The 25,923-nt window shown below is 36.1% G+C and overlaps 1 protein-coding gene across 1 annotated transcript in view; it reads left to right on the forward strand.

Moving 5' to 3' along the window:
* FAT4 (FAT atypical cadherin 4) overlaps positions 1-15,990 on the forward strand; it is a 180,762-nt gene extending 164,772 nt beyond the window's left edge. Inside the window, exons 13-17 of the mRNA XM_060654229.3 lie at positions 234-413; positions 3,348-3,472; positions 5,352-5,569; positions 9,871-10,132; positions 12,936-15,990. Coding sequence (XP_060510212.3) covers positions 234-413; positions 3,348-3,472; positions 5,352-5,569; positions 9,871-10,132; positions 12,936-14,800 — 2,650 coding nt within the window. The 3' untranslated portion in view covers positions 14,801-15,990. The remainder of the gene's footprint in view (positions 1-233; positions 414-3,347; positions 3,473-5,351; positions 5,570-9,870; positions 10,133-12,935) is intronic.
* Positions 15,991-25,923: the final 9,933 nt, after the last annotated feature.

Here is a 25,923-nt window from a genome sequence, read left to right on the forward strand (position 1 = left end):
TTGGCTAACTGAAAATGTCACTTCCATAAGTTTTATTATTTTTCATGCCTTGAAAACCTAATAATCCTGTAGAAATCTGTAAGGGAATATGCATCAATAGGTAATATTTTCCATTCAAATTTACTACGCTATAACACATGCCAGAAAGTTATATTCACTCTTTTTAAAGCTAAACATTCTACTGAAATCTATCATGTTGGAGCTAATATACTTATCTTTGCTTTCTCATGTAGGACTCTTGACGTTCAGCCAAATCGAGTCACAGTTGGAGGTATCAGATCCCTAGATCCGATCCTTCAGAGGAGAGGACACGTGGAAAGCCATGATTTTGTTGGGTGCATAATGGAGTTTGCAGTCAATGGAAGGCCTCTGGAACCCAGCCAAGCTCTGGCAGCACAAGGCATCCTAGATCAGTATGACAATTTTATTTCTTATTATTTTAAATAAAAATGAACAAAATGCATGATAATTGAGCATCCAAAGCTGAAATTATTGTGACCACAGTTCTAAAAGTATCAAATGTTTTACATTGTTTTGAATTTTAAATGTTCATTTCATTTATTTACTTATTTAATTTAATTACCACCAGCTAACTTTTACAGTTAACACAGAAATTATTTGAATTAATTAACTTATTAAATTTAAATATTTACTGTTTGGCATAAAATGTGATATTTACTTAGAAAATTAACTCTTATTTTCTGGAGTGTAAGAAAAATATACGTATGCTTTTACGCCTATATACGCTTCAAAACAGTTGTGAAGATTATAATGACAAGTAGATGAATCACATAGAAAAGTATCTGCCACATAATGATGTATAAATGTTAGTAATAATGTATACAAAAAAAACATTTGATATTAAATAGCTTTACATACAAACATATATTTCAAAATATACCTTAGTACACCTTTAACAAGCAATAATTTGATTAATTGTAAAACATTTTATTTTCCTATGTGCTTATTGGTTAAGGTTCCCTGCAATGATTTTGGAATTGTGAAAATAACACACTTTATTTTAAAAATTAATCTTATTCATAATGAAAATTGGAAAATTCAGAAAAATATAAAGTATCCTATGCACCACCCAGAGACAAACACTCTTAACCTCATTGTGAGGTTCATGACTGCCTGCTGTTCCATCATATGAATGTGCCCTATTTTAACTATTATTATACACTTTACTTGTTTCTAATTTTATTAATATATTAAAAGCCCTGTGGTTAATACTATTCTTAATATTTTTAGTCTATTTTAACTTTTACAACCATTTTATGAGATAGATAATATTAATTTCTGAGCTACTCAGTGTTTTAAAAACTTTCTCAAAGTCAACAAGCTGGTGAGTAGCAAAGCTAAGTCTTGAACTAGGCACTTGGACTGAGGTTAGTTACAAATAAATGAACAAGGCAGATTCTTGCTCTGGAGGAGTTCATTGTCTTCAAATTCGTGATTACTAATCTCTAATGCGGCCATGATTTTGCGTGGCAACATATTCTATTCCCCAGTTTAATCATTTGCTCACTTTTCTCAATTACTTTCCAGCCTCCCCTTTTCACAGACCCCAAATATCACTCCTGTACCATCTTTCCTAGCTAATGAATTTGCTTCCTACCTTGCTCGAAAATGGAAGCAATCAAAAGAAAACTTCCAAAAGCTTATTCCTCCACATTTGCCCATGCACGTGTGCATCCCATGGTCTACATTGCATCCTATTACTATGAACGAACTGCTCCTATTCCCATAAAGACCAACCCCTTTTTATGTAAAAGGCTCAGTCCCCTGCAATGTTCTAAAAACAATAGTCCAGCTGTCTCCTTGGCATGTCTTTCCTCATTTAAATCCATGCTGCTATTTCTCCCATTTTATTTTTGTAAAAACTTTATTAATCCCATTTTACTCTCTAATTACCATCCTCTCTCTTTTTGAAAAATTGTTCTTTGTCAAAGTGATCAATAACCTTTGTGTTGCTAAAATCAATGGTCAGTTCTCATCTTCTTTGAATTCCAATGTTCATTACTTCCTCTCCCTAAAAATACCTCTATCAGCATATGGTACAATCCTGGTTTTCTACTCTGATTCTTTTTCTCATCTGGTTGACCCCTTCTCTTTTGTATATATATTCATTCTTTAAATCATGTTTTATAGCCCTTGGTTTTAAGTACTAACTTTAAAACTGGTGACTCTTAAATGGTTATCTTCAACTTGGCCTTTCTTCTGCACTTTAGACCCTTCTATCCAACGGACTACCCAATATCCTATGTGTCTTTCTAACAAATATCTCACACTTAAGTTTAAAACTGAATTCGTGGCCTTCTTTCCCAATTCCTTCTAAATCTATTTCCTCCACAGTTCTCTCTGTCTTAAATAATGATAAGTCGATCAGCCAAAATTGTTCAGCCAAAACTTTTAGACTTACCTTTGGTTCTTCTCTTTCTGACATACTTCACATCCAGTCTACCAACAACCAGAATGACATTTAAAAACAGATGTTCGTCCTAACCCTGACTTACAAGGCCTTCATGATCTAGCCTCTTTCTCCATTTTCTCACTGTATTTACATATGCTTCTTTTTCTTGTTCACTCTGCTCCAACCATACTGGGCCCCTCGGTGTTCCTCAAACATATTAGGTACAATTTAACTTTCTTACTTGCTGTTTCCTCTGTCTGGAGTGATCTTCTGCCAAATATTCTTCATTCTCTCAATTTGTTTAGGTCTTTACAAAAATATGTCCTTCCTTCGCTGATGAATCTACCCTCCATCCTAAAAAAAAAAACTCTCGATACCCTTTGTCTATCTTAATTTTCCAAAGAACTTTCTTTGTTCTAACATATTACATATTTACCTAATTTTTGTTTTGTTTTGTTTTTTTTGACTGCCTCCTACACAAGGAAAAATAAATACTCCACGACATGTGGATTTTTCAACACTTTACCCCCATGCTTAGAATAGTATGCTTGTAATTGGCATATGGTAGACATTTAATAGACATCAGTTGATGAGTTGTCTGGAGGAAATGTATAAGCAAATAAATATGGGGGCCTTAGATTACATTAACCAAAGATGTCCTACTCAAATAAGAATTAATTTAAAAAAGAAATTATCACCTCTTTTTCTGTATTATGTAAGATGTTATTTGGTTTAATTTTCTCCTTTTTGAATGAGGCAGGCCCTGTGTTACAGCTCCTAGTTTGACTAGATGCCCCAAATATAGTTGTAACTTGAGTTTCCAAGAAGTGAGTGCATGAAACTAAGCAAGTTAATAAAAGCTTATATCTAGTTTTAGCAAATCCCCCACACTTTATTTTGTGCCTTATGAGTCTTTATTATTATTTCATTTTAGATGTCCCAGACTAGAAGGTGCTTGTACTCACAGCCCCTGCCAACATGGTGGCACATGTACGGATTACTGGTCATGGCAGCAGTGTCATTGCAAAGAAGGACTAACTGGGAAATACTGTGAAAAATGTATGCAAGCTGTTTTCTCTTCCACTGGAAATTATAGTAATCATGAAAAGTATAAATATATGCACTTAAATATGTAATTATATTCAAAGAAATTTTTTCATTCTAAATGTTGAAAATAATAAATGGGTAACAATTAGAAACTATAGTGACATTTTACATTTATTTTTTTTAACCTGAGGAAGAGTGATATTCTTTCAGAATTATTTACTAAGTTGTTAATTTCCATTTTATGAATTTATGAATTTAGGAAAGCTAATTTATAAGATTGCTATACAAATACAAGGCCAAGGACTATATTCAGGTTTGGGTCTAATATTATCTGCCTTTAAGGAATATTTCTCCAGTAAATATTTTGTATGTGGTAGAAAAATGTAAATAATAAATGACTAAACACTGAGTTCAAACCATCATACAATGGCAGTATAATCTATTACAATTAAGGGTGATACTTGCATTTTAATTTACAATTATTAGAATCGGTTTTGAGTCTTACTTTTTAAATCTTTGTATAATTATTTGTTTTTTAAACCCTACTACTGTTTTTTAATAAGACGTTAGAGGCACTCAAGCCATCATTAGAACATGGCATTCTCTAATTTCAAGCTGTACATCCCACTAACTAACCCTAATGGAGTTTCTTCTAGAAAATTTGCCTTGTTTTCAAGTATATGGTTAATACTCAAATCATTGCAATTATTTGACCACTTCCCAAGGAGTCCTAATTATATTATAAGAATGAATATAAATTCATGATCACATTAAGGATATACTGTAGTCAAAAAGATCTTACTAGCAGAAGATATAATCATATTGAATTAGTTAGGATAACATCAAAACAACAAAAAAGTATGTTGTCAGATAGTTTTTTCATTAAGTAATGAGTATTTATAAGTGGGAATCCAGTTATGCCTGGAACATGAAATGAGTCATCGGCTTGAGAGATGTCTGAGGTTCTTTTTTTTTTAATTGAGATATAATTCACATACTATAAACTTTAGCTATATAAAGTATACTATTCAATGCTGAAACCCTTTTGAGCTCATTTGCTTTATGTCTTTTCTTTAGCTATATTAACTGTTATGATAACAAACTTCTAAAGTTCAGTAGTGTGAACATTTTACCAAATTATGGTAAATTATAATATACATTACAGTTACACATAATGATAAATTAAATTCAACATGATTATATGATGATTGCTAATAATAAAATTAATACGAATTAAATATTTGTTCACTTCTTTGTCCAAATTTCTAACATGCTAGAGACTTAGGATTACAAATCACTCAACTCTGAACACATTTATAAATTTTGGAAATAAAGTAACACTTATTATAAACACATTTGCAACTCCATGTTTTTAACAGGTGGTATCTCTATAAGTATTCATGACTTATATGCTATACCAAATATTTTTTTTAATTTTTTTAATGTTTATTTATTTTTGAGACAATGAGAGAGACAGAGTGAAAGCAGCAGAGGGGCAGACAAAGGGAGACACAGAATCTGAAGTGGGCTCTAGGCTCTGAGCTGTCTGCCCAGAGCCAGTCGCGGGGCTCATACTCAGGAACTATGAGATCATGACCTGAGCCAAAGTCGGACCCTTAACCAACTGAGCCACTCAGGCACCCCTGCTGTACCAAATATTTTATTGAATATTACCCAAATGATTGATTCTGATTTTGATTTAAGCATTTGAAATTACCTTATACAGTAATTCACAAATGGAATTTTTCTTTTCCCAAGAGGAGGATTGGGGAATATGGATTCCAAAAACCTGATATTTTATTGTCCTTTTTTATAATTTTTGTCACTTATAAAAACTTCTTCAGAAGCCAAATGGATGCATTCATTTTTCCCTTTTTTCGTTGCCTTTCAGCTATTACTCCTGACACCGCGTTATCATTAGAAGGCAAAGGGCGCTTGGATTACCACATGAGTCAGAATGAGAAGCGGGAATATTTGTTAAGACAGAGCATACGAGGTGCCATGTTGGAGCCTTTTGGTGTGAACAGTCTGGAAATAAAATTCAGAACAAGAAGCGAGAATGGCATTTTAATCCATATCCAAGAAAGCAGCAATTACACTACTGTGAAGGTAAGATAAAAGCTAATGGTGACTTCATTTGATTAGACCGCCTGGTGTGTCATGATTTAAATCACTTCGCCCATAATTTCTGTCCTTTTCTTTACAACCCATTAGAGTTCCAACTAATACTGGGCACTATTCCAATATCATCTATCTTAACTATTCCCCAGGCATTGGCCAGAGTAACAAAGATCTGAATGGTTTGCTTTCTAAACACTTTTGTCTTGGTTTAGAGTAAAGACCACTGCTAGGTAGGCCAGCATAGAAAGAATTTGTTGCAATCTATTTTGTCAAATAAAAATTTATATTGCTTTTCTTTCTCTACTTTTAAACAAAGTAAAACAAAAAGATAATGTGCTTTTGAAGTGAAAAAAAAAAAAGCTCCAAAAATTATTCCAAACACTGATATGTTTACATTAATTGGTGGGACAAGAATAAGAAAAAAACATTTTTAAGTTATCTGGCTTTATTCTGGAGCATATAGGCAATTAACTATCTAGGTAAACCCTGTGAAATTAAGTATCTTTGGAATTATTGTAAGTTAAATTCCCCCTGACTTCCCCAAATAATTTCTAAAAACATTGTTTTTAAACATTCTGTTTTATGAGAACAATGTATTGATTTATCATTAGGCTTTTACATACTATTTTAAACTATAAATGAGATGCTAACCCAGTGAATAATTTCCCAGGATATGCATTTTCCTTCAGCTTTTAGCTTCTTAATTCTAAGACTATTATATTAGTCTGCTTTCTTTCCCACAAATGAGACTTCACCTTTTAAATCATCAGTTTCTTTTGACTGATTTTGATTAGTATCATTTTGATACTATAATTCCACTCATAATTTTTACAGGAATTTTGGTAAATTCTGAAGAAAATAAACTCAGACATCCTGTATTATCTTCACCTATAAATTAATATTTTGAAAATTACTAAAAGCTTAGTTCATGAAGAAAAAAAGCAATATGCATAGAGAATTACTCCGTTTAATTCACATATAATATTTAAAAATAAAACAGACATTCACCTCTGAACTTCAGCCTTTTTATTCTTAAAATTTCTCTCCATCCAAGTCAACTCTGGTTGTTATGCTGCATGCACATATCTTTAGGAAGTAGTACAAAAAATATTTTTAAAAATCTTAGTCCTCACAGTCCAGTCATTCCCAACTGTGGATGATTTTACCCTCTCTTCCCCCCAGGAGACATTTGACAATGTCTGGAGGCATTTTTTATTGTCACAATGGGGAGGGGGTGCTACCAGCATCTAGTAAGTAGAGATCAGATATGTCACTAAATATCCTACATTGCACAACACAGCACCCCAAAACAAAGAAGGAATCTAGTCCAAAATGTCAATAGTGCCGAAGTTGAACAACTCCGCTCTAATCTAGTACAAAAGAACATCTTCCCGTTATAAGTTTACCTCCATATTCAACCAAGGAGCCCAGTTCAAAATTAATAAAGGTACTGCAAAACAAAGCATCTATGTCATTATATTATGATTTTATTTGGTGTTTATAATTTGTATTGGAAAGTGTATCAGAGCCAAAGAAAGTGGAAGTACAGAAAGAAGTAAAGCTTCACAGTCTACAAGAAACACTTTTTGTATGCGTTGAGAGGCTTTGACATTGAGGTCTGTGCATTATCTGTTAAGCTGCTTCCAAGTCCTCGTGCCATTTAAATGACATATGAAATATTTCTGTACATTATCTCTTTAAGCCAAGAGATACAAAATACAATGTGGTTGAAGAAATCAGAGAGAGAATATTTTTTTTTTTCCTTAAGGAAGAAGCTGAATGTCAGGATCCATTTTTGTCACCATAAAATCTTGGATTTCCAACAGGATGGCAGCATTCGACTTCTCCAGATATTCTTACATTGGTAGCAAGCACTTAGAAAGAGATTTTTTTCCTGAAGGAAAAGTAAATGCTAATGAATAAAAATAATGACTAATGCAGACCAAAATGCACATTTCTTTTCTATGAATATTTTGAAAAGCAGCTTTTCAGAGATTAAGGGGCCTGGCAGGTAAAGTAAGTAGATTAAAAAAACAGTGAATAAAGAGAACAAAATAGACGGAAAGAGAATGGCTATTGTAAGTAAGCAGGCAAATTATTCAGATGACAGGAATACGATCTACTTGCACAGGCTAGGAAGCTAGTCAGAAGGAACTGTTACTTTTCATTTAGTTTATCGGTGAATAAGGCCCCTGGTTTTTTTCCTTCTTTCTTTTGGCTCACTTTCTGACAGTTTCTTTCTGACAGTTCCTTCCTTCCTTCCTTCCTTTCTTTATTTCTTCCTTTCTTTCTTTTGTTCTTCATTCTCTGCATCAATCCATCTTTCTTCTCTCTCTCACACACACAAACAAAGGAATCAAGATGATCATTTTGAACATAGAAAAGAGAGTTGGGGAAATGAGATTTCCAATGGTTTGGGGGGAGTGTCAAGAGTGAGTAGCAATAGCAATGTGAAGAGAGAGGAGAATATGTAGAATAGATAGAGTCTGTTCAGATAAAAAAGACATTAGGTGGAGAGAATATTAGATAGAAAAACAGAAGGAAGCATACTTATGTCTAACTGTGCTGATGGTATATTTAGTGTTCTGCCAACCTCCCTTCTTTTATGGCATTTTGTGTATCTCCATATTTAGAGTTCTGTAATAATGTAAGATTATGGACTCTATTTCTGTTCCAAATCAATCCTATTTTCTTGATGTGTAGGGTTTTTTTGTTGTTGTTGTTTGTGTTTATTTTTAAGTGGGGCTAGATGTATTGTACAGAGTTGGGATGAGGGATTCGGAGGTCTAGATCAAAAATAAATAAATAAATAAATAAATAAATAAATAAATAAATAAATCTATGGATAAATAAAACCAAGCAAAAATGAACATAAAAAGTGAGCATAATGTTTTGAAGTTAGGAAGGATGCAAGAGCTGAGTAGAGTATTAGTGGGGAGAAGCAGAACATCAGGAATGGTACAATGGGCACTTAGGTTCTTGTTCACCCTACTCTATGGTGTATTCTAAAGACTCTCATCAGATTTGGTCACATAGAAGGATGCCAGGGTTTGATCAGATAGGAGGGAAACACAGTGCTGGGAGAAGGCTCTTCTCACGGCTTCTTTCCAAAAGGACTCTAGGTATCACCAATGACGGGCTGCTATTTTCAACGTGTGTTTCATGAGACATTGCTCACTTGATGAAATGTTATTGTCATTTAACCACAACTCTCTTTTCTTTTCCCATCTGATTTTGGTACTGAATTATATTACCATCTAGAGAGACTCTTTAAATAAAATCTTACAGTATGAGTAACGTATGTAAATGTGTTAGGCATATTTTCCACAGAGTAAAAATGAACTGACTTTTAGTTCTACCAGATGTGTTTGTTGCATGTAGAAATAGCATCTGATCCGAGTGACAAAATCACTGATCCATCCATTCATTGCTGTCATTTGATACACAGTGCCACTTCATCCCCCAGCCCAGGCACCAGCTCTGTCTGGCAGCATGATGGGATTATGCTCTCTGAACCAAATGTTCATGTTGCCTCATAAATTATTTCATTTTCTAAAGTGTCTCCTCAGAATACTGGAAACTTGGTAGCTGGAAACTGGAGTAGGAGCATCCTGTTACCCAATGTTCTACTGGGCAAAGTCAAAGAAACCAAATATCCCTTAGATAAATTGTAAAAGGCAGTCAAAGTGAAGACTTTCCCAGACACCTCATTATTAAGAATTCACTCATAATTTTCATCTGAATAAATGATATAAACAATAGGCATTTTTTCTTCTAAAATTCCAGTGCATAATAGATAACATATAAGAGAATTTCTTTTTGTCTATTTTTCCAACTATGTTTCATTTTTGCCTAAGCATTGATGCTTCTTTTTTTGCAAGTAGTTTTAACATTTTTCGATCACTGTGGACTAAACTGATTGATTCTCTATACTTGCCGTTGTGATTAAATTATAAGTAATTACAAAAGGGTATATTTTACTTATCTTGAAATGGGTTTTCACTCCATTATTATCTCAGCTGTGTTCCAGAAAATAATTTTAGGCATCTTAAAAAATTAGGTATAAATATAATAACAACTTGAAAACTATTAAAACTATTAAATATGAAGGTATATGTCACCTAAATTTGTAGAGGCAGTATGGGTAAGTATACTCTGATATAGCCAGACTCTTCAGCTAGCCTGTTAGCTTTAAGTTGATCAATATTGTAAGTTTCATTTCATTTCTATTCTATTTTTACTCAAGCACATCATAGCTTAATTGTACATTATTTTAATACATTTTACAGATTAAAAATGGCAAAGTACATTTTACATCAGATGCAGGAATTGCTGGGAAAGTGGAGAGAAATATTCCTGAAGTTTATGTTGCAGATGGCCACTGGCATACTTTTCTAATTGGAAAAAATGGAACAGCCACAGTATTGTCCATCGACAGAATATATAAAAGAGATATCATCCACCCTACACAGGATTTTGGTGGCCTCGATGTACTCACTATATCTCTTGGAGGAATTCCACCCAATCAAGCTCATCGAGATTCCCACACAGGTAAAAAATGCTTGCGTTGAGCAAAGGAAAGGTAAAATTATTCCTATAAAAGTAGTTGGACTTCTGATATTATCCATTATGACTATTCTAAGTCTCTCCTAATTATCTTTAAGAAGTCTATAATAGGGGCACCTGGGTGGCTCAGTCGGTTAAGTGTCCGACTTTGGCTCAGGTCATGATCTCGCAGTTTGTGGGTTCAAGCCCCATGTCAGGCTCTATGCTGACAGCTCACAGCCTGGAGCCTGTATTCAGATTCTGTGTCTCCCTCTCTCTTTCTGTCCCTCCCATGCTCACTCTCTCCTTCTCTCTCTCTTTCTCTCAAAAATAAATAAAACAAACAAAAAAAAAGTCTATAATAAACTATTGGTCATCACTTACTTTATTTTAGTCATTTACATTTGTTCTACCAAGTTCATAATTCATCCCATGATGCTTCCCTTGTCCACCAAACATTTATTTATCCATTCATTCATGTGTCCATTCACATGACAGCTATTACTGAGCCCTGTACTTGGCATTGGGAGTACAATGGTGGGCTAAATAAATAGCTACTCTCCTCATACAAAACATGGCCAAGTAAGGAAGGCAACATTGATCAAACAATTATACAACTAGATGTATTATTTTAAAATATGAAAAAGGATGTGAAGAAGGAATATAGAATTCTAAGAGATTTCCAAAAAATGAGAAAGGGAAATTTCCATGGGAAATTGACTATTGGTACTTAAAATGAACTGTGAAGATGAAGATGGGAGAGTATGAAAGATTAATTTACATTGATAAGAACTTAACAAAAAGTAGATAAAAATCATAGAACCTGACCTATTAGCACATTGGAGACTGATGTCATCAGGTAATGAAGGAAGTTGAAGAATGAAGCAGGGCCTCCTAGACCATGTTGCATTTTTGGGTTTACTCTCAGGACAGTGGGAAGTTAATAAAAAATTTATGTTAGGAGTGTCAAGACTAGACAGGTAGCGATATTAAAGATCTTCCAGGTTACAACATGGAGAATGCATTGGTGGAGACAAGAGTGGGCTTGCATAAATTAGCTGGGATGATACTGCAGTGATCTAGGCAAGGTATTATGTGAGTGTTGACTAGTGTGGTGGCAGAGGAGTTTAGAGAGAAGTAAATGGGGAAGAAATTTTTTTTAGGAATTAAAGTAAATCAAACTGTTGATGATCGTGGTGAAATTCAAGACGGTTTCTGACCTGTCAAGTAAAAAAAGGGCAGCACCATTGAAAGAGGAAACTGCAGAGCAGTGGAGAGAGAAGCCTGTCTATGGGAAATATCAAAATGGTGGTTTGGGACACCTGGGGTTTGTACAACCTTTGAGAAAGACTTTTGGATAGATGGGCTATAATCAGGAATGGACACCAGCTGGAAATACATATTAAGAGTTAGCAGAGTCAAGCAAGTAACTGATGTACTGGTCATGGATGTGATAACCTAACATGAAGGGGGAGATTAAAAAGAAAGCCTGGAGCCTTAGCTTGAGCAACTCTAGGAGTCAGTGGTTGATGAGAGGAAAATGAAACATGAAAGAGACTAAGTCATAGAAAAAACAATCTGTAGAGTAGGAACAAAAGCAGATGTTACAGAACCTTATGGAAAAAGTGTATCAGGGATGGAAATGTCACTAAGGTGGAAGGATATATCAAATACGAAGAAAATTGGAAAATGCAGGGGAGGGTAATGGACTTAAGGCACAAAAGTATAAGTTCAGGTCACAAGTTGTTCTTATATACTTAGCTTATTTTAGAATATGGATGATAATTCATTTGGATGTTTTAAGAAACAAGCCGAAGTAGATCATACTCTTTTGTTAGTGTCAAAATCAATTCTTGGGCTCTGGGACAGGGGCATTAGCAATATTAACACACTCAAGTTCAACAAAGAGTTTCTCAACCTTAAGAAATAATAATAATTACTACCCTCTAAAGAGCCATTTAAGATATGCTTTTCTAACTCTGCCTGTCCCACCTCATGAAGCGTTCATGCCACAGTTATACTCTATAGCTGCCCTCTAGATGACTGCAAACCATTGTAATACCTAAGATTTTCCCTTTGCTCTTCAAGAACTTATGTTCAACTCCTTGGGAGCAGTATCACCTCCATTGAGAATGCATGATCTAATGATTACAACTATTAGCCTAGGGGCACCTGGGCGGCTCAGTGGGTTAAACAACTGACTCTTAATTTTGGCTCAGGTCATGATCTCAGGGTCATGGGATCGAGCTCCATGTCAGGCTCTGCATTGGGCATGGAGCCTATTTGGGATTCTCTCTCTCTCTCTCTCTCTCTCTCTCTCTCTCTCTCTCTGCCTCTGCCCCTCCTCTGCTTGCACTGTCTTTCTTTCCCTTTAAAAATATTTTTTAATTTTAAAAAATTGAGAAAAAAGCTATTAACTTATTTTTTTGTTCTTTATAAGTTTTTTTAAATACATTTTATTTCTATGTATGCAATTCTTGATATATATATACTATAAAAATAAGACAAATAGATCATCAAATTAATAAAAGAGGGAGTAAAAGAAAATCTAGCCTGTCTGAGTCATTTATAAATTTTCAGAAAGAGCAGTATCTGAGCAATTCTCTTCATATTTTGTCATGGAAATCTTATATATCTTACTAAGTTATGTCATAAGACACACAGAGTTATTGACTTTGGCCCTGAGACTGTGGTTTCTTAGCTCTTGTGATGTGATTGGGAGGCTTCTTTTTACCATAGTTCAATGGTGCAGTGTTTTAAATGCAGCATTTTCTCTAAAATGCCTTACTGCTCCTTCTCCCCCCTACAGGTTTTGATGGCTGCATTGCCTCTATGCTGTATGGTGGAGAAAGTCTTCCTTTCAGTGGGAAGCATAGCTTGGCCTCCATCTCTAAGACGGACCCCTCAGTGAAGATTGGCTGTCGCGGCCCGAACATCTGTGCCAGCAACCCCTGCTGGGGCGACTTACTGTGCATTAATCAGTGGTATGCCTACAAGTGCGTTCCCCCTGGAGACTGTGCCTCCCACCCATGCCAGAATGGGGGCAGCTGCGAGCCGGGCCTGCACTCTGGCTTCACATGTAGCTGCCCAGAGTCCCACACAGGAAGGACCTGTGAGACGGTGGTGGCTTGTCTTGGGGTTCTCTGTCCTCAGGGGAGAGTGTGCAAAGCTGGAAGCCCTGGAGGGCATGTCTGTGTTCTGAGTCAGGGTCCCGAAGAGATCTCCCTGCCTCTGTGGGCTGTGCCTGCCATCGTGGGCAGCTGTGCGACAGTCCTGGCCCTCCTGGTCCTGAGCCTGATTCTGTGTAACCAGTGCAGGGGGAAGAAGACAAAAGACCCCAAAGAGGAGAAGAAACCGAAGGAGAAGAAGAAGAAGGGAAGCGAGAACGTTGCTTTTGATGACCCAGACAATATCCCCCCCTACGGGGACGATATGACTGTGAGGAAGCAGCCCGAGGGGAACCCTAAGCCAGATATCATTGAGCGGGAAAACCCCTACCTCATCTACGATGAGACTGATATTCCCCACAGCTCAGAAACCATCCCCAGCGCCCCTTTGGCTTCGCCGGAGCAAGAGATAGAGCATTACGACATCGACAACGCCAGCAGCATCGCCCCTTCAGACGCGGACATCATCCAACACTACAAGCAGTTCCGCAGCCACACACCTAAATTTTCTATCCAGAGGCATAGTCCCCTAGGCTTTGCGAGGCAATCCCCCATGCCCTTAGGAGCAAGCAGTTTGACTTACCAACCTTCATACGGTCAGGGTTTGAGAACCAGCTCCCTGAGCCATTCAGCTTGCCCAACCCCCAACCCCCTGTCTCGTCACAGCCCAGCCCCTTTCTCAAAGTCCTCTACTTTCTATAGGAACAGCCCAGCCAGGGAATTGCATCTTCCTATAAGAGATGGAAATACTTTGGAAATGCATGCTGATACCTGCCAACCTGGCATTTTCAACTATGCCACAAGGCTGGGAAGGAGAAGTAAGAGTCCTCAGGCCATGACCTCTCACGGTTCTAGACCAGGGAGTCGCTTAAAGCAGCCAATTGGGCAGATTCCTTTGGAATCTTCCCCTCCGGTAGGACTCTCGATTGAAGAGGTGGAGAGGCTAAACACCCCTCGCCCTAGAAACCCAAGTATCTGCAGTGCAGATCACGGAAGGTCTTCTTCAGAAGAGGATTGCAGAAGGCCATTGTCTAGAACAAGGAACCCAGCAGATGGCATTCCAGCTCCAGAATCTTCTTCTGATAGTGACTCACATGAGTCTTTCACTTGCTCAGAGATGGAGTATGACAGGGAAAAGCCAATGGTATATACTTCCAGGATGCCCAAATTATCTCAAGTCAATGAATCTGATGCAGATGACGAAGATAATTATGGAGCCAGATTGAAGCCTAGAAGATACCATGGCCGAAGGGCTGAGGGAGGACCTGGGGGTACACAGGCAGCAGCACCAGGGGTTGCTGACAACACACTGCCCTTGAAACTTGGGCAGCAAGCAGGGAATTTCAACTGGGACAACCTTTTGAACTGGGGCCCCGGCTTTGGCCATTATGTAGATGTTTTTAAAGATTTGGCATCTCTCCCAGAAAAAGCAGCAGCAAACGAAGAAGGCAAGAATGGGACAGCTAAGCCCGTCCCCAAAGATGGGGAAGCAGAGCAGTATGTGTGAACTTTATGTACTGGCATTGGAAAAACAGAAAAACAAGGAACACTCAAACCGTTGTAAGGTTGCCGACGAAGGGGTATTCCATTTGCGAAAGAGGCCAGTATGGACTGGTGTTGGAGGGAAACTTTAAAAAATAATAACCACAATGCTGCTGAAACAGACTCCAAACAAGTCTTTAATTTAAATATGCTTGGTTGAATTTCTTTTCCTGCATGCATCGTATTTTGTAACTAGTCATGTGGCATGCAGCGTTCGGAAAGTTTTTTTTCTTATTTACCAATGTTTGATTTGTGATTTTTGAAATGAATAACGTTGCCATTGCAGAAATGAATTTGTGCTTTCACAGTGGGGTATGTGTATTGTTTCCATTGTGTTATCATCCTTATGTTTTGCATTGCAAGATCCTTGGGGTTTAACCAATCCTTGTAAAGTGTAGAAAGAGCCTTCCTCTTCTTGAATGAAAGACTAGGTATTAACACTTTCCAGAGCTATAGATTCCATATTTGATGTTGCTCAGAAATGTCTGATATTTGAGTAGGTTTTACATGACAGTGGGTACTAAAATTAAGTCATTTTGTTCAGCACTTTAGAAGTTTCTTACAAAATTGTGTTAAAACTTCCGAATCTCTCTCTCTCTCTCGCTCGCTCTCTCTCTCTTTTTGTGAACAATTATGGTCATCTGACTTTCATCAGGCTTCCAATAGGAACAAAATGACTGCTTATTATCCTTAGAACACTGCTCCCTTCCTACCGTGGAATGATGTTCTCAGCAGCGCTTCTCAGAGACACTTTTAGAAGTTATTTATTGAAAATGTTCTATGCTTTTAAAATTTTAAAGAATCGACCTAAAGAAAGCCTATGATTGGACTTTTCAGCCATTTGAAGTTTACCCCAAGTACCCAGTTTTTATAATTTATATAAAGTCAAATTTCAACTCTTCTTTCTTTCTGTCATTTTGTAGATCATTTTTTAATACAGTGTAAAAACTTTTTTTTACACCTAAGCTGTGTTTTTGATACTGATATTTTCCTATGCTGAAAAGTTTTCTTACTTTCAGGGAAGGTAAGAAAATACTTTTTTTACATTTGTTACTTATGTAACGTTCATATTTTTCACATTTTGATATTTGTAACATACTGTATGCTTTCTACTTGTAAATGCCAACAATAGAATTAAAATATTTATTTAAAATACTTTGCATTCACAGTGTATTTTCATCTTTCTTTACTCTTTTACGCCCAACCTGAATAATCTCTACTTGTCAACAGGGGTATTGCAAGTTGAACTACAAACGAGAAGCATCATTTTCTTTTAAAAAACCTGAGTATGGATAATTGCCAGAGCAGATATTTTAAGGTCATGTTAGTACATTCCTACCTGTCAGAGTTCTTGAAATTCCCTAGAGCCTAATGAGTCTAGACGAGGTTGGGTCTTTGGGGATTAAGTTTGTTATGAACCTGGTTTAAGCCTTCAGGCAATAAATGTTTGGACATCCCCAGCAGAGTATGCTCACTGAAGGCTAGCTTTAGACCAGGCTTAGAGTTTTAGGAACAGCAATGAATTAAAGCTAATTATGGAAAAATGTCTGGCTCTCATTTTCTCCAAGGACCCAGCCCCAAATTTTCTAGGTCTGATGGTGGGTCGGAAAAATGACACTGATATCTCTGCTACACATACCTGTGTTTAATTTATTGATCACTCTGCTGCATAAATTCTAAACACATTTTTACATGTTATCCTGGCCAAGACAAACCTCTACTTTTAAATAGTCACCAAGAGTGAAACAATTCAGAAGGGACTAGTCCAGAACAAGATTCATTTGTGTACAAAGAGTTGCATCTGAAATAATTGGATTTCTGCAAATTGCCTCACAATCTCAGAACTTTTGCTATTAAATATCTGCACCATAGCGAATATTTGTTCAGAATATTATCCTCTAACGTTGGCTGTGCTGTATTGAAAATTTTAACAATATGTAAAAGTTTTTAGTGCATGAAATACGTAAACGATTTAGTAAGTACAGTATTTTTAAATTAATACCAACAGATTGAGATACATGCCAGAATTATTTTGTCATTTAATAATGATGAGATTATTTTTTTGTTTCAGCATAGGAAATAAAATGTGGGTTTAATCTAAATTATAACATTCCTACAGTGTAGTTTAGAGACTGAGTGTAAGGCACTAATCTAATTTTCTTTCTTTTTTTTTGTCACCTGTGATGAGCCAACATGTTTTAGTATTTTTTTATGAATTTTAGAATTATGAACCAACTATGTGCCAAATATGGGAATATGCTGATTGCTTTGAGTAACTCAAAACAGAATACTTTTCTTTTCTCAAGAAACTCTGAAGCAGCTTAAGATGTCCTCAAGGATATAAATGCTATAATTGAGAACAGAGCTAAAAGCAAAAATGATAACCATCATTATAGCTAAGGGTTAAGGCCTCCGAACACGATGCCAAGATCCTGTATTCTAATTCTCTAAGAGTTCTTTGTGAGATAGAGAATTATTATCCCTTTGATTAATCAATCCCAATTTTGGAATAAGATAGGATTTTTATAGGAAAACTTCTAGTCTTTGGTTCCGCTTAAAAATCTTTTCCATTGAAGCAAGAACAATACTTGGAGCAAAACAAATCAGAAATGAATGGAATGAAAGTCTCACTTGAAATAGAACTTAATACTTACTTTACTGAACTACAGAAGTGACAGAACATGCACTGTGATGAATGTGGGGAGGGATTATAGGCAAACTGACAAGGTAAACACCCTCCAAAATTAACGGTGAGTAGTGAGCTGCACGTTCACGTGTAAAAATCATGACCTCAGAATTTTATTCAGCTCCTGCAATAGTTTATTAAATGGCCTGGAATACAGTCTTTGTTTTTGGGTCTCTTCCTGCAACTGTGTTGTGGAGAAGAGCACTTTCTTTCAGTGCTGAAATGCACACTGAAAATGCCTCCATGAGCACCATGTCAGGAAAAGCACATGACCACGCAAGACCCATAGGTTTAGAGTGGCAACACGGCCCAGGTCTCTGATCACTTAGCTCTTGCTGTTGCTGTTGTTTTCAAGGCTGTTTCTGGAAATTTCTAAATTGGCTAATATCATCAATAGTTTATCAGATCAATTAAAATCATTTTAAGGAAATGAAAGATCAAAAGGGCCTGGAGCACAACTTCTATCTTACATGTCATTGTCACAATGTTTACCAACATCAAGGCTGATGAGAAATATAACTGGCCTAAACCACTGAAAGTTATGCCCCTTTTAAATATTTTGTTTACAATGGAAAATAAAATATATCATCATGTGATTTTAACATTCCATCTAAGAATAAAGCACTATTTTCACTAAAATGCTTTTATTATTTTTTTTGAATTCAACATTATAGTAAAATTAATCTGCAATAAGTGAAAATGACTTCAAAATTTTGAATCGGCAACACAGCAATCCACTTTTTCCCTATTTTATGTTATAGATTTAATTAAAAAAATTTTTTTTAATGTTTATTTAGTTTTGAGAGACGGAGAGAGATAGAACCTGTGTGGGGAAGGGGCAGAGAGAGAGGGAGACACAGAATCTGAAGCAGGCTCCAGGCTCTGAGCTGTCAGCACAGAGCCTAACGCGGGGCTGGAACCCACGAACCGTGAGATCATGACCTGAGCCAAAGTCAGATGCTTAACCGACTGAGCCACCCAGGTGCCCCTGTTATAGATATAATTTTAAAAGGACTAACATTTCAAGATGACTGAATTTACGTTCCCCTAGGAAAAACAAGACTAAATATATTTTAGCATATATTTATTAGAGCTTTCAGTGTGAAATAAAAAGTCTAAATTAATTTAGTAAATACTCCTTAAAGATACTTTGTGTGAAATGTCACATCATTAATAATATATGTGGTAACTACTACTGAGCCAAGCCAGTAGTTTTAACAGTTTATCAGTCCAAAAGTTATACACCAGTGTTATACATGAGTTCAATATTTTCATTTATTTTTTAATTAAAAATTTTTAAGTTTATTTATTTATTTTGAGAAAGAGAGAGAGAGTACGGAGGGGCAGAGAGAGAGACAGAGACTCCTAAGCAGGCTCTGCAGCTGTCAGTGAAGAGACTGATGCAGGGCTCAAACTCACAAACCATGAGCTTATGACCTGAGCCCAAATCAAGAGTCAGACACCTTTGGGGCTCCTGGGCAGCTCAATCGGTTCAGTGTCCGACTTCAGCTCAGGTCATGATCTCATTGTCTGTGGGTTCGAGCCCTGTATCAGGCTCTGTGCTGAGCTCAGAAACTGGAGCCTGCTTCAGATTCTATATCTTCCTCTCTCTCTGACCCTCCCCCTCTGGCATTCTGTCTCTCTAAAAAATAACTACACATTAAAAAAGAAATAAAAAAAAAAGAGGCAGACACTTAACAGAGTGAGCCACCCAGGCACCCCTAAAATTTTCATTCATTGTTAATGAGGGAAAAGGCATTAGGTTCCAATAAATTTTGGTGTGTACGAATAAATACCAGTAATTCTCTCCTAACATAATCTATGCATCTATGATAATCATTGCAAATAAATATATTGTGGCCTAAAGACCATGAAGTACAATATTCTCCCTCAACAGAGAAATTAATTGAGATATAAAAGGTCAGGGCCCTGGGAAAATCTATTTAATCACAAGTAGTAATTAGTGCCCTTTGCATGCCAGGCATTCCTCTAAATCATGGGATAAAATAGTGAAGACAACAGACAAAGCATCTTCCTCTACGGAACTTACATTCTAGTAAAGGAGAGAGACAATACATAAATACAGCAATAATTATAGAGTGTGGTATCTAGTGAAAACAAGTGCTAGAAGGTCAACTGAAGCAGGCAAAGGGCTAGATACTGACTTGGGAATGTGTAGGCTGTTTTAGTCGGGTTGATCAAGGAAAACCTTTCTGGAAAGATGACGTTTGAGCAGAAAGCTGAATGAGGCAGAAGAGCAAGTCATGGACTCTCATGGATATTGCTGCTGCAGGTAGGGGCAATGGCATGGGGAAGCCCAGAATAGGAGAACATTCCATGTTGGAGGAGCAGCCAGAGAGTCAAGGGCCAGATGTTTGTCTACACATCAGCAAAGGCTACACCACAAAAATCTTAGGGATGAACGGTCAAAAATAAGAATAATAATTGAGAACAGTCCCAGAAAGTTTACCCAGAGAGGTTACCATTGAACCAAATCTTCGTATATGTGCATTATCTTGCAAAATAAGAGCCTCTCTAAATGCAAAGTAGATCCTGAGAAAGTGTGTATGACCTCATTCTGCACTGGTGCCTAAGATCCAGAAGACAAAAGGAGAGACATGTATAACTGAGATAAATGTCTATGCTAACATTGATTGATTCATGCTCTTCTCAGGGATGAAGCCAAATGTGTAGGCATATCCACAGGAAGTGTGTTAAGATGTCTGAAAATAAGGCAGTCTGCTTCCTTATTGCTGAGACTTTAAACATATCCAAAGTATGAGATATCTACTGATTAGAATTACAGAAAATTTAATTTTAAAAACTGACTTCTATTTTTGTGAAGTGGCTCATTTGCAAGAAAAATTTTTCAAATAAAACAAGACTTATATTGGTGGGGAGTGTGATGGCAAATAAAATATCTCTAAGACACAATGATAAATCTGTGTCTGAATTCAAGTTAACTAAGGCTTGTCCAAATGTCTCGTACTGAGTCTTTGTTGTAAGTGAAGTTAGCCTTCATCTTTGCAACACTAATACAACTTTTTTCAAATTCAAGTGAAGTGTGATGCACTAGGATTAAGACTTAAAGTCATACTTTTGCCATTTACCATAAAAACTCTTGGATGAAGTCTTTTCATGTACTGTGCAGTGTGCATATGCAGACTCATAATTACATTAGGATTCATGTAGGCGATTCTGACCAATGTGTAACTAACATCACATAGGTAAGCTAAGGACTCTTTGCCCATAATAATGGAATATGTTGAGTAATGACAGACTTTACATATCCTCATGCAGTGTGTGATGTGTTCAAGATAGATACACCGAAATCATTTGTGAGAGAATCTCCATATCTGAAGAACTATAATTAAAAAAACAAGACCGCCGGGATATTTAAAAGCACAGTTAAAAAAAATTCACGCATAAAGGCAGATAATTTCCAGGTGGCCCATTTTGGATACTTGTTGTTTTATTAGTTTATGAATCAATGTACCAAACCCTCAAATCAGTTTGCAAAGTATAAAGTACAGTCATCCTGGTATTCTGGCAGAAAGTTAGGATCTTAATCTGTGTGCCATTTTAGCCCAAATAAAATAACCAACAATGCACTAAGTTCTCTGGCAATGTCGCTGAGTTCCAGATTCCAAATTGAAACCATATTGTGTATGGTGCAGACGTTGCTCAAAATAAGATTCCATTTGCTCAAGCGATCTGTTCACTCGGGTCACCCTTCTCTTCCATTATTCACACGGTCTTGGGTCAGAGCGCCGCCAAAAACAGAGTTTTATCGATATACCTGACTTTGAAGTCTAAAGTGATACATCTAGGGAAATATCTCTTTAGAAATGCAATATGAATAAGGCAATGAGTGCAGCATAACCTACTCCAGAAATGGGTTAATTCTTCTACAGCTGTAAGTCTAAAGGAAACAAAGCTATCATGTACTGAAACTGGGGTAATTCTAGTCGGAAAGTCACATGATGGAATGGACTCTTCATGGGAACCTGATACATTTGGGAAATAAATTTGGATAAATAGAAAATGGAAAACAAAAACAAAACAAAAGAAAACAAAACAACAACAACAAAAAACAACAAAACAAAACAAAAACTCACCTGCCCTCTTTTGCTTTGGAAAACTGCCATCAAGAAACTTTGGCTGTCAGTCATGTGCTATATAACAGGAAACCATTAATGTCTTTAAAATATTTCTTCTAACCCATGCAAAAAGCTTACGATAGCAGATGCCGCATACAGGGATACCTGGATCTGGAGTGTGAATCAAAACCAGAAGTTGTTATTCTTTTAAGTTTTTAGACAGTGAGTACGTAATAATGCCCTCTGATAGAGGGTGGTTTGGGCTGTCAGTATTATAGCATAGAAAAAAAGTACATTTGCATTTGAAATCTTCTTAATTTATACAGCTTCAGATCAAGAACAGAATGAGTCCAAGAAATGCTCAACAGATTTTAAAGTGGCAAAATCAATTATCTATAATTTATAGGCAGCTTTCTGTACAAATTAAGGCCCAATCCCTGGCCATTCTGCATTTAATGCACTTATAAATAGATATTTGTGGAACATCCAATTGAAAGCATAACTACTCCCTAGAAATTAGCCTGTGAGTCTTGGTGATGCATGCAGTTTTTAATTTGCTCAGCTCTGTGCATCCAGCACTGGGAAGAACTAAGCAAACAAGGTGATTTTTGTCTTCAAGAAACTTGTATCTGGTGACTAGACTGTCCCTTTTCCAAAATACTTAAAAATCTGCATAGCTCTGCTTTCAGAGAATAATGTCAGTATTTTCAAAGAAATTTCTATTTGTACTCATGTATGTTCCACATGCAGTCTCCTGGATATCCAATATAATCAATAACTTCTTGAATTTTGACAATCTATTGCATCTTCAAAAGTAACAAAATAATATGGTTAGTGACTTTTAAAGAAAATTTTAGGCAAGTTACCGATATTTTTCAGCAATTCCTACAATGCCTATTTAGGTTAGACTTAGTTGATATACTTGGTATTTGAAAGCTATTGCCCTGAACTAATATCAACTTTGTTCTTTCATCTATGTATTTTTAAGCTAGTTCATTTGTTTTTAGAACTGTACTTTTTCACAAAATTTGGTGTCATCCCCAGTAAAAAATATGTGAGGCTATCCACATGTAGCATGTTTTTCTGTTTGTGGTAAATAGGACTGAAGTATAATTTGGGTAAAATTACTGAATAAATTACCTCTGACAAGTTGTCAAGCTATCTCAAAGTTCCTTTGCTTTCCAATTCCGATCCTTTCAATTTTCCATTTTAATTTTTCTGGCCCCTTTCAAATTGTCATAGGATTCATTTATGGCTATGTTTGTACAAAGAAGGCAGTCAAAACTGTGAGGAAAAAAGAGTAATCAAATGATTCATGTTTTTCTTGACATTTTTGTTTTTTAAACCATATTATTTTTTTTAAGTAACCTGAAAAAACTGCATAAAATAACTCTATGTGCCCTGCTTTTTCTGTAAATTTTCTCTAGAGCATTCATTATTTCATATGATATAGTTCAAGGTTTTCATTGAAGCAAATTTCATATCCCCTAAAAGGTGCGGCATTTAATAACTAACAAAAATTTTCGTAGACTCAATTATCATATGAGATAATCAAAAAAATAGCATTTAATTTTGTCAGAGCATAAATGTTTCCATTATCATTAATGTTACAAAACAAATGAAATAAATCTTAAATATTGAATTCTACCACAAATACATTTTAGAGTAATAACTGATTGCTACAGTTTGAAAGTATTCATTAGAGAATTTGGTTTCGTTTTATGGCCCTAGAAATCTTAGCTATATTTTGTTAATGAGGAACAAAGGCCAATAACAAAGTCTTATTATTCTTAATAATAGTCTTATTAATAATTAACAAGATTAATAATCAATTAATAAAATTAATAATAGTCTTATTAATAATACTCTGTAACAAAGACAACACACAGAATAATGAATGGGGTGTCCCAGAGCAACCTGAAGTAAGAAACATTTTGCCTCTTATCAAACACTAAAAAAGAAAAGTTGAAGTGTTTAAAATGTTGTCTCTTACAATGTTTCCTAGTAAAACTTTTGGGAGAATTGAGAATTTTGAGGCAAATTCAAAGACAATTACAAAAATACTAACTTCAGTGTTCATTAACCTAAGAATACCACTTTAATAATTCCCCTAATATAAAAATTGTTACAAAAATCAGTTTATGAACAAGATTAGTTTAAAAAGGAAGTAAAAGTAGTAAACCTAACAATCTAAATATGATACAACTCTTTGATGACTACAACTCTTTGATAGCACATACAGACACAAATTTATACATACTTAAATGAAGCAAATTGTGACCTTTTTCAAAATTGAGGCTTTTTGAGTATTTTTGACAATTTGATATCACTGAGACTTGAGGAAATATTCTAATAAATACAGATTTAAAGAGAATGACTTTGTAGTTAGCATGCTGAATGTCCTTTTAGTTCCAAAAGGCTATGATGTGACTAGGAAGTTACTGATGGGTTGGTTGAAGAAGGCCTTTCTAGAGTGACCATTGAAGCAGTGACTTACCTCTCACAGAGGCAGGCATAGGAACAAAGCCCTCGCCATCAGCCAAGTCCCATGTCTGGGAGCTGAAAAGGGCCAGGGTGTGTGCATTGTGGCAAGGGACCAAGAGGGGCTCCAAAGAAGGAAAGAAGAGAAGCCACATTCAATACCACAAAGGCTTGTGGTGATGCTCATGGGTCTCCTCTCTAAGCTATTTTATAATTTTTAATGTTTTTATTACTTATTTTTCAGAGAGGAAGAGAGAGAGGAAGAGAGAGAGGAAGAGAGAGAGAGAGAGACAGACAGAGACAGAGACAGAGACAGAGAATGAGTGGGGGAGGGGCAGAAATAGAGGGAGACACAGAATCCAAAGCAGGCTCCAGGCTCCCAGCTGTCAGCACAGAGCCCAATGCAGCCTTCAAACTCAGAAACTGTGAGACCTGAGCCGAAGTCTGACACTTAACCGACTGAGCCACCCAGGTACCCCCTCTCTAAGCTATGTTAAATGTTGGCAAAACAGACCATTTAATCCCAGCTTTAACTTTAGTTGCTCAAAGTAACATTTTTTTTTTTTTTTAACATTGGAAGATACAGGGAAGGTTTTGATAATACAGATTTATGGTATTAGGCTTACAAGAAATGTGACAAGCAGGCAATTAATGAATCAGCTATTGACATATATCTTTTTTGAGGAATGAGCACTGGGAACCCTCACTGAAAGCATGTTTCTTCCACAGACTCACTGAATATTTACTGAGTGCTTTATTCACATAAGTGACAGCATTATCAAACCTCACAGCCTTAATGAGAACTTACTATCCAACACTCGATTCCCATTGCAAAATTTCTAATAGACATGAAATTAAAACATACCTAAGAAATTGTATTTAATATCAATTTGCTTTGTAACTTAGTTTGTTTAACAGTTGAGATTAATCTCTTCCCAGATAATTGCAATAGATGCACCAACGTGATAGTTATATAAGTAACACTCTCACACAATTTACACGATGTTTCTCTACTATGCAATTGCAAGCCATTACTCTTCAATCTGTCATATTACAGTCATTACTACCGTCATTTGTGACCCTGCCTTTTATATTCAGCATCATTTTGAATCCTTTGGTTTAAAGTGGTGAACTAATGTCTTCCTGCTTCAAACCAGGCTGGCTTGTCAGCTCTTTTTATTTCTCGGAAGCCCATGACCAAGCTGGAGTTTGATGCTTGCCCTCCGTGCTGGCAGTCCACCCGTTTCATCAGGGCTCATGACAACTATCTAGGCCTTGCTGTCATCCATTCTCTACACAACTTTAATGCGGTGAAATTGTGCCATGGTAAACACATTTTCATTTTTCATAATTGTGCTACATAATTAAATCGTCATGGACTACAAAAGAATCTTCCTTTCATTTTGATTTTCAGACTCCAATGAACTTCCTTCCTTCAACATTAGGAACTTATTAGACTCAAGGTTGATATTGACAAAAAGGTTGGAGAATAGTGATCACAATTCTACCTATGTTTATTTTGTTTTGTTTGTTTCTGTTTTTTGTTTACTATGTGTTGGCTTGTGCTGGTCGTAGCAGAGCCTGGAGCATATGAGGAAGTCACAAAACAGTGTCCTAGTCCTAGGGACAATTTGATTTATAGATAAGATACACTTCTGTCAAAAAAAAAATATTTGGCAGTAAGATTTAGTCCTTTGAAATTAGCTATTATTCTTCCCAAATTTAGTTAAAAATACTGAGGATCAAATAGGGTAAATGAGCCCTAATCGCCACAGGTAGATAAGGTCCTAGGACTTGAACTGAACTTGAACTGGATTTCAA

This window comes from Panthera onca, chromosome B1 (assembly GCF_046562875.1).
Source record: "Panthera onca isolate mPanOnc1 chromosome B1, mPanOnc1 haplotype 2, whole genome shotgun sequence".
Lineage (NCBI taxonomy): Eukaryota > Metazoa > Chordata > Mammalia > Carnivora > Felidae > Panthera > Panthera onca.